Below are 13,906 nucleotides of genomic sequence, written 5' to 3' on the forward strand. Positions count from 1 at the left end.
AGTGCTGCAGCAGCAGTAGGCCCCATTAGCTGAAGTGGTACCTCAGGTTAAGAACAGACCTCCAGAATGAATTAAGTTCTTAACCCAAGGTACCACTGTATCCTTGGATATTCCCTGCCTTGCTGGAATGTGTCCTTGCACACTAATGACACTTGCTTGTTCAGATGGATGGTGGAGATGGCTGTGAGAGTGTGTGTATCCACTAGGCTACTGTATAAACATAAAATCCATCTCTCCACCCTCTTTTTGCTTCTAACTCTATCTACCACTGCCATGTGCCCCCTCCCTGTTTGCCAGAATTGAAGATTGCCCACTCCTGAATTAAGATGCTCAGCAGACATCATTAAATAAAATAAAATTATATATTGCTGATTGCTCCCTGTCCTGTAAATTCCCCTTGAGTGCAGAATGCACTAGTAATAAGGAGGCGCATCTTGTAATAATCACTATACCAAGGAAAAGCTAATCTTAATGTATAAAAGGCAACTCACATTCAAAAGATTCTTTCAGATGTGATAGGTTCATTTCTGTATTTTCTCCAGTAATATAATAATAATGGACATGGTTCTGTTAGCATCTGCCTAGAAATATATATTTGGACCTTGTGATCCAGATTAAGTAGGATTGTCTCCCTTTGTCTGTTTAGAGAAAGAGACATGAAGGTGGAAAGGAACCTGGCCACATTTAGGAGGTTTCAATTAACACGTTTCTTGATATTTTGACTTTCAGTGTCACCCACATTTTTTTCTTCAGACTAAGTACTGCCATCTATTAAATGAAAGAACAGCAGAAGAATCACAAAGGAGATATTAGATAGTATGGGTAAGACTATCCAACATGACAAAACAAATTCTATAGATGAAGAACTTCTAATGAAATTATGTCTTGGTTCCTGAAACGTTGGACAAAATTAATCTATGTGAATCAGTCATGACTACCCAATTAAAGGTATGTGGCTTTTTACTCTCTTTTGAAATATATAAAATGCATGCAATATAGTACTTAACAATGCTTAGAATTACAAGGGTGCAAGGCTGGTGGAGGTGTGAGTTAGATGGAGAAATGGAAATTTGGCAGGTTGGATTTCTAATGCAGATATCGTAGTTCCATTAGGTGGAAACAGGAAACCCATATTCCATTTGAGAAATGAAATTATCATTGTTGGAACTATAAACTCTTGCAAAAACTAGCCAGGTTAAAAGTTGATGCAGCTGAACATTTATCATATGGAGAACAAAAGAAATGTGCTCCTTTTGAAGTGTTAAGATCCAAGATATAAAAACCATTCAATTTTGCCATGAACTTGTTTCTTTTTTACAGGTGAAGTTATATGAAAATAAAGAACAGCTAAATCATACACATGTAACTGAATTTATTCTTCTGGGCTTTGGAGATCACCACCAGCTACTGCTGATTCTTCTTTTCCTTTTGTTCCTTTTTATCTACATTGTGACGATGGCTGGGAACATCCTCATCATTTTACTAGTTGCCACTGACCGACACCTTCACACCCCAATGTACTTCTTCCTTGGGAACCTCTCATGCTTGGAGACCTTCTGCAGCTCAAACATCTTGCCAAGAATGTTATCCAGTTTCCTTACGGGAAGGAAAGTGATTTCAGTCAATGCATGTTTTGTGCAACATTACTTCTTTGGTTTTTTTGGAGGTGTGGAATGCTACTTATTATCAGCAATGTCCTATGACCGGTACTTAGCTATATGTAAACCTCTCCATTATGTCACCATGATGAATGGCAAATTGTGTTTCCAACTCATAGTCAGCTCTTGGTTTAGTGGTTTTCTGTCAATTACTATGACAACGATTATCATGTCCAAGTTAGTTTTCTGTGGTGACAATAAAATCGACCATTTCTTTTGTGACACCTTCCCCATCATAGAACTATTTTGTGGTGACACTAGCACGTTAAAGTGGTATATATATGTTTTATGCTCTGTATTCACCTTTCCCCCATCTATATTGACCTTCACATCATATACTTTCATAATTATAGCCATAATGAAAATCCCTTCTGCAACCGGAAAACAAAAAGCATTTTCTACCTGTTCCTCTCATCTCTTGGTAGTTACAATTTTCTATGGCACACTGATGGCTGTCTATGTGATTCCGAACACTGACAGACTGAATGCCCTTCACAAAGTCTTCTCTATCTGTTATACCATCCTGACTCCCATGATCAATCCCATCATATATAGTTTAAGAAATAAAGAAGTAAAGGAAGCAGTGAGGAGACATATCTCATTCCTAGTAGTGCAAAATGAGAAGAAAAGACAGACTTAAAATTTGCTAAAGGTGTTGCTTTCTCAAAAGTGACTTCAAATTTGATAGCATCACTAAACATATATGCTTTCATTTTTATAGATAAATGTGCTCCTTTTTGTGCACATTAGAACAGCGCACACACACACACACACAGAAACACACTGAATGTGGAATGCCAGAATCTGGACTAGTTCCATACCAAATTTAGCAAATTTCTAGCCTCTTTCCACAGGCTGAATCTGGCTAGAGAACCACAGAAATACCTGGGTAGGCCTTGCTCTATATTTTCAGTCAGGAGAGAGGAACAAGTTTATAAGAAACTACATTTTCTTTCCCAGGAATCATGCATCTCCCATACACAACTAAACTTTGATGCTTTCACTTGGTTACTGTTAGATCACAATTGTATGTGGGATTTTTCTAATATTTTCTTCATTAACTTTTATCCTCCTGTTTTACCTTCATTTTTGTCTTTTCCTCTCCCTCTCTCCCCTTGACCCCAAATCCTCTCCTGTCCTGGGAACTCAAGGTCTCTAACTTTTGCAATATTCCTACAAGACACAGAGCTTTTTATATATGTGAAGTACATTTGTAATTGCTATGTAATCATATTGTAACAATGTTGTTGATGATGACAATGATAACAGTAGTACAGTAGTCACTCAATCATTTAATATTGATTAAGAACATGTATCTTGTTTTGATCACAATTTGTATTGTATTTTTGCAACAAGTTCACCTTTGGTTGGAATTAAGACTAATTTTTTGGTGGGGTGTACATGTGTGGTTTACCTTTTGTAGTTGTGGTATATATTTATCTTGGATTTAATGTTTTGTTGAGTATTGTGTGTTAATTTTGTGTATTAATTTAGACTATTGGTGGCATTGAACAGGGGAAAATTAGCAACTTAAAAAAAAAATAGGGCTGAAATGTACATCTTGCAGACTGAGGTGTCTGAAAACAGATATGTTTTGCTTCCTTCCTGAAGAGATACAAAAATAGAGCAGATTTTTGTATCTCTTCAGGGAGATTCCACATCCACAGAGTAAATGTGGAAATGAATTATAATGATATCATAACTTCAGATGATGTTGACACATGGAACAAGGACTGGAGAATGTAAACAACAGTTGGGTGTATCTGGGTAGAGGCAATTTGTCAGTTGTTTTACTTTGGTTTGACTTGTATCAAGCTTAAAACAAAAGAATTTACCACAGTTCACCTAGTTCTTCTGGGTGAAATTGTCTATCTACCTTTCAATTACTGAAGCACCTGGGTAAATTCCCTCATGCCCCATATTCAGCTGAGGATCATCAGAATTATAGCAATGAAGGGATGTATTAAGAAAAAATGTTGCAGTGAAAGTGGCTAGGAGTACTTAAGTAAAGCTATAAATAAGACCACCCTTTGGCCTGACCTGACATTTCTACCTCAGATACCTAACTCCTAAGTGAGATTGTATTGTTTTATAAGCAAGATGGTTTATATTGAGATTATCTAGTTCATGTGTGGAATATGTTTTTCTAGCCTTCTCAAATCACTTCTTGACAAAATTCTTTGCATGTTGCATCTGGACCTCTGAGTTGGTCTTGAAATTTTATTTTTGGTGAAGCAGGTGGCAGCACAGAGGTATGAGGCACCTCTGAAAAAATATCTACTCATTTTAACTCTCCACCCTCTTCAAAATTCCTTGAATATTTCGCAGGAAACACCAAATTCTTCTCAAACACCTTTCTCATTTGTGTCCAATTCAGAAGGCAGATAGAGAGATAGATTGGAATGTATCTTCATCTGGAGATTTTCTTTTATTACTTACTTCCTCAGTCTAGGCATGCATCAAAAATCCTTGTTCTTCCTCTCTCTTATTCAGTCAATCCTTTTTCTAAAGGCCTTACTTTCTTATCATAGCCCTGGGATACATGTGAAGGAAACATGCCCTGGCAGACCTTGTGCTGAAATGTTCATGATGCTCTCTCTGGTATTCCTTTCACTGCTGTTTCCAAATGTGGTAGGGAAGGAAACCCACTTTAAGTGTATACTTGAACACCGCTACCCAGAGGGGTACCATAAAGATGGGGATTTCATTATTGGTGCACTTGTATCTCAGTTCCTTACATGGGAAAAGCTAGAGAGATTTGATATTCAGCCTCCACTTGCTTACTCATTAGATCCATAGTAAGTCACTCTTCTTCCTTTAAACGTGTTAAAGCTGTTTCAAATATGTTGTGAAATGCTTCTTATAAAAAGTTCATTTATTTCAATAAAGATGAATCCCTGAAAGGTTTTTTTGTGTGTGTTTTTGGTGGGTATACAGACATGGTTCTTCATATTCTTCACACATACTTGAATACATATACAAAAATATTTAAATAAGGGCTAAATTGGGAAGATTTTTTCTTAAATCTTCAGCAATTGCATATATTTCCCACAAACTACTCAATGATCACTCCAAACCAAACTGGTATTTCTGTCCATTCCACACATTACGCAGAAGTAAACCTTGGTTTGCCTGTGAATGTTTACTCAACAGCTGCCAACAGTTGTGATTTCAATGGGGTGTACTTATGATTCAGTTCTATGCATTTTGTTATGATTACTGCATTTTTTATAAGTGGTTTCTTGCAATTACTCTTGAAATTAAATTTTGCAGTGTGTGTGCATGTGTGGTGGTAATGGAATAGTGCATCTTCTGTGCATTTACGGAATTAATTCTCATTGCAGTCCCTTGACTCGCAATTATCAACATGTTCTTGCCTTGGTCTATGCAGTAGAGGAGATAAACAAGAACCCCAATCTGCTACCCAACATGACTCTGGGATTTCACACCCATGAAAACTATTTCAATGCAAGGAAAACATATGAATGTTCATTAAGTATCCTTTCAGGAAGAGGCAGAGCAGTTCCCAACTACACCTGCAGGAAACAGAACAACTTAATAGCTGTTATTGGAGGGCTAAAGTCCATGTCATCCATTCAGATGTCAACTATCTTAGGTTTATACAAGATACCACAGGTGTGTATATTGGGAGAGACTTTCATGATAGAACATTCAGACATCCAGATCTTCTTTTGGCATATTATTTATCTCTAGCGGTATTAGACAGTTTATATGTGAGCACGCTTCCACCACCAATAGAAAGGATGTTGGGATGTAAATTCATACGGAAATGTGTGATACTTTGTTTGTGACTCTCAGTGAAAAGGTTACTTTTCTTCTTTCCCCCTCATTTTAGATCAGCTATGGATCATCTGATGAAGTATTGAGAAGTAAAACCCTTTTCCCATTTTTCTACCGGACTGTCCCAAATGAAGGTCTTCAGACCTTAGGAATAACCAAATTAGTTTTGCACTTTGGTTGGACCTGGGTTGGCCTCATAGCATCTTATAATGATCAAGGTGAAACCTTTGTCCTGAACTTGAAGAAGGAATTTGTCCAAAAGGGTGTGTGCATTGAATTTACAGAAATGCTTCCAAAAATGCTTGATAATACTATGCATGTAAAAAATAAAATAATTAAGTCATCCTCCAGTATCATTGTGGTGTATGGAGATACAGATTTCCTCATCTGGGTAAAGATAACAATTGAAAGTTCTGCAGTTTCAGGGAAGGTTTTAATCACCACATCCCAATGGGACTTCCTATCTAGTGTCTCTTATCTGCATATGGGATTTTCTTCCTTCAGTGGCACCTTGTCATTTGCTCTCCATAAACATGAAATTGTGGGATTTCGCCATTTTCTTCAGAACATAACCCTCAGCAAATACCCAAATGATGTCTTTCTGCCACATTTTTGGGGGGCTGCATTCAGCTGTTTCATTCCATCACTAGATTCAGGCAGCATGTTTTGGCAACTATGTACTGGAAATGAAAGGATTAAGGATTTGCCTAAGTACAAATTTGATTTGCAAACATTGGACCTGAGCTACAATATATACAAAGCTGTTTATGCTATCGCAAAATCTTTACATGAAATGTATTCATCCAGATACATCACAACAAAGCTGGAGAGCAGATCAAGACCAAAGATGCATAAAATTAAACCATGGAAGGTAGTAAGAATATTTACTTTCTACTTATTTAAGGTTATGAGCAATTGCTGCTAGCTTCTGTTTCCACTAAAGAAAAGTATGTCTCAGGATGGATCTATGTTAACAAAGGAATATTATTATTCAAGGTTTCCATTTCCTGAGAAATTGAAAGATGAATGACAGCAATGATGGTCTCCAGCTTAAAGAAGGGGCAGATTTTCAGTTTTCCAAAAACCCGCCTGTTCCCACCAATGAAACAATTCAGTTGCAGTTATTGCTACCACTTTCTACTACTTGCTTTAGTGTGTTCTTGTTAGTCAGATTACTATTGTTCTTCAAACTGTTTTTCCAGTGGTGGCAATTGTGGCTCTGCGTGGCCATGGGAAAACCAGGTGTTCTCACCTGCATGACCACCAGCAGCAATAACAGCTTTTACCAGTAGCAGGGACTTCTGGGACATCTCTCCAAACTTAAGATTGGCCAATAGTGAGTGTGGTTTGGGAGCTAGTCTCCACTCAGATCCATCTCCGTTGCATAAATTCTTGCTGTGCTTTGAGTGGCCAGCACAGTCAACACACTCACTCTGTATCTTTTGGCCCTGCCCAAAGGCTAGTAGAGAGTGCTCCAGCACAGCCGTGCTGTGGAATTAATCAGCTGCTGTATTAAGGGCCAGGGAGGAATTTGCCTGCAGGCAAATTAAGCCTGTCTGGAGTTTTTGCCTACCTCATAGCAACAGTCACAACTTTTGGCAGAAAAGGCATTGGGTTGTGTCAGTGAAGCTCAGATGCTGACAGGAGAAGAAGAACCAGGCATAGAAAGAGAACAGTTAACAGCAGAAGACAGAGAGGAGGGGGAGAGCAGTTGTAATCTGAGCTCTGAACAAAGGGGAGACAAAAGACAGGGCCAAAGTGACAGGTGGCTGTGTGAGAGCTCCAATAGTGAGTTAGATGTTGGAATGCAGGAAGCCTTCTCTCCCAAATCTCGTAGGATCTCAAAAGTGGCTGAGATGTGCGAAAGATACTGGAAAAGAAGGTGGGGGCTTTCGTGCTGGGGAAGGGGGAGGAGCTCAGTCTGGGCAACTCCATCTTCTGGGGAGGATGGTGAGTAGAGGAGCTCCGTCCTATTTTGTTGTTTTAGCAATAAATCTGAAATAATTAACAGCCAGAGTCGTCTCGCATTTGTGGGAGAGGCCAAGCCATAACAGGTTGGATCCTTAGTCAAAACAGCAACAAAATGTTAAGGGTACTCTGGTAAAGGGGTCCATGAGAAAAGTTTTGTTGATTAGCCCCCAGATGGGGGCTAATGGGACATAAAACATCCCAAATCATGGCCTGCAATATTACTCTGTCCATGTGTTTCAATTAACTGGAGAGATCATGCTCATGGTCCCACAACTGGGGGTGGCTCACTGAGTGATAACAAAAGACAGGGCCTTTCCAGCAGTGGCCCTCGGTCTCTGGAATTCCATCCTTGAGGAAATATGGCTAGCCTGTCATTGGTGGGATTTAGAAGCCAGTTAAAGTTTTATCCATTCGCTTGGGCCTTTAAGACCCAGTAGTTGAAAATGCTTGAAAACTTTTTCTAAGTTTGTGTTTTTGGAGTCTTAATGGTGTTATGAATGCTTTGTGATGATGTTTTTAATTACATTGTTCCCAACTTGGAGGACTTGCAGTATACACATAAAAGCAAATCATGCATAAAAGTAAGACTATTACCCTTACTTCCCATTACAAAAACACACACCAAAAGAACCACATTGTCTTCAAAAATTACTTTAAAAATAACAATAGCTTGCATCCAGACTAAATTAGTTGTACTTACTTCCCACCAAAATCAATAGGAATTAACATTAGTCATGATTAAAATCTCACACTTATTTCATATTGACTCAAATTTGGGTGTAATCCAATATTTGTTTTCCACATTTGAAATTAACCAAAAAATTACTTTGGCTTGCCAGGTAACTTGGTTCAACAGCTGTGGATCCATTAGCATGAAAGCTCTGCTCTGAGCACAAGAAGAGTCCACGTCTAAAAATGAAAGTGCCCAGAGTCAGGCTTCTGCAGCATAGTTCATAACTTTATTACTCCAAGCATGTATACAGAGGATGTCTGTACAGGTCTAATGTTTTTATTATTTGGGATATGAATGCAAAAAAATGCTTTGATCATGCTATGCAGCTGCATCCTTTTCTGAAGGAAGTCAGATATCATATTACTTCAACAGATGATGTATTTTTTGATGAGAGGGGGGAATCAACATCTGGATATGACATTCTCAATTGGTTTACCCTACCAAACGATACATTAATTAACAGGAAAGTTGGTAGAGTCTACATGCGCCATCCATCAATTGAACCATTTTTCTTTATAAATTCAACAAGAATTGTTTGGCAAAAGAATTTCAAGAAAGTAAGAATTGCTATGGGGTTGTTGTTGTGGTGGTGGTTTGTTTTGTTTTGTTTTGTTTTTTTATTTTAATCACTGATAATATAATAATAATAATAATAATAATAATAATAATAATAATATCTTTATTGTCATTCTCCCCCTACCACACTAAGTAGTAATTTCATATATCTTTACATCTTTTAAATTGAATGCAATTGTAGATGAGAATCAGAAAATCTGTCTATTTCTGCTCTATCATACTTTTGCATTTCTTTAAAATATATTCGCTCAAAATATGTATTTAAATATGGAAAAAATATACACCTGCCCCATCCTTTCTGTCTTGACTGATGTGAATCAGCAGGGCTTGGAGTCAGGAACATGGAGTCAGGAAGATGGGAGAAGGAGACACTGCATCTCCTTTTCTCCCTCTCAACCACATGTTTAATTAGGTTTTCAAGCCTATTTAAGCATTAGGGCTCCCCCTGTTTCACTTGGGGGCTTGGTTCCAGGATAAATCAGGGCTGATAGGAAGCCCTGGATCAGCCCCAAAATCAGAATGGGAGTCCTGTGTGCAGCTTCAATAAATACACATTGCATTTGACCCATGGAAATGTCCACAAATATACAGATTCTCAGTAAAGTACAAAAGAAAGAAAAATACATTTGAAGCCTTCATTTGAGCCATTTATTTTGTTTTCCCAGATATATAAAGTTTGCTTATATTCACAAAAAAACATATGGTCTTTCAGTAATCTCTTTCACATGCTGACATGAACCATTCTTTCCCCCATCATTTTTGTGAATCTCTAGTCGATTTTTTCCCTATATAAATAGAACATATTTTTATTAAAGATTTCTTGGTTTACAGAAGTATGTGCAATGTCTCTTTTTTTCAAGTTACATTTTCTACAGATCAGTTTCATTTGTTGAGACATTAGTGTTACCTTAGGAAGAAAAGGGGGAAAGAGGTGGAGGGAGGCATGGTGAGTGGGGGTGGGGTCGGGTGGCAATGTTTCTATTACGTATGTGAGAGGTTTTGTGTCAGCATTGCTTGTGTGGGTTCTCTTTACTATTCGCTTGTGTTCCTTTGGTTGTGAGAGAGGTTGGGGTTAGCCTAAGGTGTGGTTGTTTGTTTGTGATTGGCTGTGGTGAACTTCGTTTTCATGTTGTTTTAGGTTCCACAATCTATCTGCACCAAGAGCTGCCTTGAAGGTCAGCATAAGATAGCCATTGAAGGGAATCCTGTCTGTTGCTTTGCTTGTTCGCCATGCCCAGAAGGAACGTTTTCTAACTACACAAGTAAGAGCTATGGAGAGATCATGTCTTGCAAAATCCTGGAATATACCGGTAGTCAATGTCCTGTGAATTTCAGACCCACACATATAGCTCTGAAAAATCAGCAAATGCTTTGTATGCAAATACTCTATTACATGTAAATAAGGGTGTTTTTGTTTGTTTGTTTTTTTACAATTCATTCATTTTATCAGAAGGCATCTTCATAACCTATTTGATTAGAAAGAAGTGGTCTCAGAATTTTATCTAGCCCAGCCTTCCCCAACCTCTTGCCCTCCAAATGTTCTAAACTATAGCACCCATCACTCCCAGCCAGGATGATCTAAAACATTGGGAGGGCATGAGGTTGGGGAAGGGTGATCTAGTTAGTGAGTATAGGCCTTAAGATAGTTGAAAGTGAGTTAGAGACATAGTTTCATGTCAGGCATAAAATCATGTATTTTGACTCACTGTTTTTGACGCAATGGAAAAGCCCAGCAAAACTGTTTACTTGATGTGACAGTGAAATGAGTGTGGTACAAACTGCATGGGAAAATTTTTAATACTACCTTCAATGTCTATCGGAGAGGACACCTATGATGTTTCTACAGCCTGATTAAACAAACAAGTGCATATATTTTGCTGTATTAATCTCAGTAGAATCAATATACTGGTTTATCTTAAATTTAAGTCCTACAGAGTTTAGTTGGCTTGTGGTTCATTTTCTAATGCAGGGAGGGCCAACCAAAGACCAATACATGACCCAGCATACTTCTATTGCAGAAACATGGGGGTGGTTGGAACAAGAGCTCTAACCACTGAACCCCAGAGGGGACTTGTAGGTGCAGGAGAGATCAGAAGAAGCCCCATGCTGCCAAACTCACACATGATGACATTTTTTTAAAAAAAGATGCTGGCAGCAATGCCACTGCTACTACTAAGATAAGCAGATCCCCCTCATCTGAACAGATGAGCTTACTTTCCAACCTAAGGGAGATGGAGCTCAGTTTTTGGTTTGAATCCCAAACCTGGGCAAACAGTTTGTAACTACAGGAGGGAGACACATGCACCTTTAGATATATTATCAAACTATCAGGAGCTCACATTGTATGCCATGTCAGTTTCTGAGACTAATATGGATTGTCTTTGCATCACTTCAGTTGGACGTCCTGGCTGCAAAGCATTCCCCCCTCAAATTTAATGTTTCTTCCTTTCATTCAGATGCAGATCGTTGTGAGAAATGCCCAGAAGATCAGTACCCAAATCCAGATAAAACAAACTGCATTCCAAAGTCAGTCACATTTTTGTCATTTCATGAGCCTTTGGGGATTGGTTTGGCTGGGACAGCTGGTTCCCTTTTTCTTATCACAATTTTGGTGCTAGGGATTTTTATTAAGAACCAGGATACTCCCATTGTAAAAGCCAACAATCGGAATCTTACCTACACCCTTCTCATTACCCTGATGCTCTGCTTTCTTTGTTCCTTCCTATTTATTGGTCAGCCTGGAAAAGTGACTTGCCGTCTCCGACAAACTACATTTGGGATTATATTTTCTGCCTCTATTTCTTGTGTCCTGGCAAAGACTGTCACTGTTGTTCTGGCTTTCATGGCCACTAAGCCTGGAAATAAGATTAGGAAATGGAATGGAACAAAATTGACAAACTCCATCACTCTTTTCTGTACCCTTACTCAAGTTATCATCTGTATTGCCTGGCTTAAATCCTCTCCTCCATTCCCTGATTTTGACTTTGAATCTGAGGCTAATCACATAGTAATCCAGTGTAATGAAGGAGCTGCCCCTATGTTCTACACAGTCCTTGGTTACATGGCCTTTCTTGCTATTGTAAGCTTCTCTGCAGCTTTTCTAGCCAGGAAGCTGCCAGACATTTTCAACGAAGCCAAGTTCATCACCTTCAGCATGCTGATTTTTTGCAGCATTTGGATCTCATTTATTCCCACATATTTCAGCACTAAAGGGAAGTTTATGGTGGCTGTAGAGGTCTTCTCCATTTTAGCCTCCAGTGCAGGCTTGCTGGGGTGCATCTTCTTCCCCAAAGTCTACATTATTGTCATGAGGCCTGACCAGAACACCAAAAGGAAGTTACTAAAGAAATCAAATGCTGGAACAAATAAATGAGTTATAAGAATAAAAGACTCTTTTGCTCTTAAATTCCTAGCAAGGAAAGAAGGACTCTTGGAAAACATGTCCAAAAAAATCATCCCCTTCCATGGGGAAATTTTCTCTTTGCAAATGTGTAAGAGGATTTTGAGAGAGGGGAGACATTTTTGAGGAAAATAATGTGGTGGATGCCTTACCTTAGTTTAAACAAAGTGGGATAATCTTTATGTTCTTTTTGCACATGTAGTGACTCTGAGTTAGTATGAGGCTTGTACACCCTCCCCACCATGTTTCCAGTTCCAGAATTCCCATGGGTATTCTTTTCTGGGAAATGTGGGTGGGAGGCCTCTTTATAGTTTAAAAGGCCTCATGGTTAGTGAATCTCTCTATAGCCTTCCACCTTTCCTAGAATTCCCAAAGGGGGGGGGAGAAATCATTATGTGCCATCATTCCCACAGTCATTCAGATCAAGTAGTGCAGTAGAGTGCAGCCCCCAACCACCCAAATACTTCTTCTTATTTTTGATCAAAGGAAAAGAATATGCAAAACCACTTAATCTAATGACAAAGGTGTCTTTGTCATTTTCAGAAATGTATCCCATTCACCTACCATTTCTTGCCAAAACGGAAAGCCGGACTACTATTTCTGGTGAAAACTATCATGAAGGTAAGTAAGGCCATAGAGAGGATGCATAACAAAAACAACTTTAATACAATTTGTTATGAAGTGAGAAACAACTGACACAAGCACACAGCGTCTGAGAGATGATACAGGTAGTTCCTGGTCAATATAATAGTAAGAAGAAGAAGAAGAAGAAGAAGAAGAAGAAGAAGAAGAAGAAGAAGAAGAAGAAGTAGTAGTAGTAGTAGTTGTGGGCAAACCTATCAGATGACACAGCGATTCTTCCAAAGCAGCTCTTTATTTGTAAGCTGGAACAGAACTCACTGAGGAGCTCAGTCAGCCTGCTTATATAGAGCTCCAGAACAGTTGTAACTGTTGCAACTTTCTAAAACTATCCAATCACAGAAGGTCACTTTTCGATCCTTCATTTGCATACAAACTATCCAATCACTGAACGTTACTTTCGATCCTTCATTTGCATAACTATCTACAGTATCCCCCTGCTGGCCCAGGGTGAGAACATCAGTACATAACAAATAATTTATACCCCACCCATCTGGCTGGATTTCCCCAGCCATGCTACAACTTGTGTGCCTAAATATTTGCTTCTGTATTCTAGAACCTTCTCAACAAGTGTAAATAAAGAGTGTAAATAAAGAGGTCATAAGAGATAAACTAAAAGTCTCTGGTGTTCTCTCCTCTGATGGAAACTGATGCCAAGATGCTGTAGGAAATGTGGTCTTTTCAGTCCCACCTAAGAACCTGCAGCAGAGAACAAGATGTGTATGTGCACACACACACACCATTGCACGTAAAGAAGTCAACTGCATAGACAGTTGAATATTTAATAATGGCAATAAGCTAGCAGCTTCTAGGACACCTCAAGGCAGCAGGATAATTTGGGCTCAGTAGCACACACAATTCTGTCCTTGAACACCACTTCCTGTCTCTCAGTATCTGCCACTTGATGCAGCAACCTCAGTCTGCCTAACATCCCTGAAAGAATGACACTTTTGACTACATGCAAAAAGAGGCAGCAGAGTAGTAGAAGCTATCTTACAATTTGGGTACCATTTTGTGTAGAAAATTGGACTTAGTTTAGCACATATAGAATTAACTGAAATGGTTAATCCTAGTGAGATATGTTTCAAAATACACTCCACTATGTGAACCCTAGAAGTTGCAGTCATG

The 13,906-nt window shown here is 38.7% G+C and overlaps 1 protein-coding gene across 1 annotated transcript; it reads left to right on the forward strand.

Moving 5' to 3' along the window:
* Nucleotides 1-930: 930 nt before the first annotated feature.
* Nucleotides 931-13,354, forward strand: LOC309356096 (olfactory receptor 10A7-like; the record flags this gene model as incomplete). The annotated part of the gene is made up of 7 exons (XM_081887275.1): nucleotides 931-948; nucleotides 1,321-2,241; nucleotides 5,515-5,850; nucleotides 9,878-10,001; nucleotides 11,196-11,306; nucleotides 12,683-12,760; nucleotides 13,335-13,354. 7 exons carry the CDS (start codon nucleotides 931-933, stop codon nucleotides 13,352-13,354), a joined length of 1,608 nt encoding a protein of 535 aa, XP_081743401.1.
* Nucleotides 13,355-13,906: the final 552 nt, after the last annotated feature.

The sequence above is a fragment of the Podarcis melisellensis genome (genome assembly GCF_964234715.1).
Source record: "Podarcis melisellensis genome assembly, chromosome: 13".
Lineage (NCBI taxonomy): Eukaryota > Metazoa > Chordata > Lepidosauria > Squamata > Lacertidae > Podarcis > Podarcis melisellensis.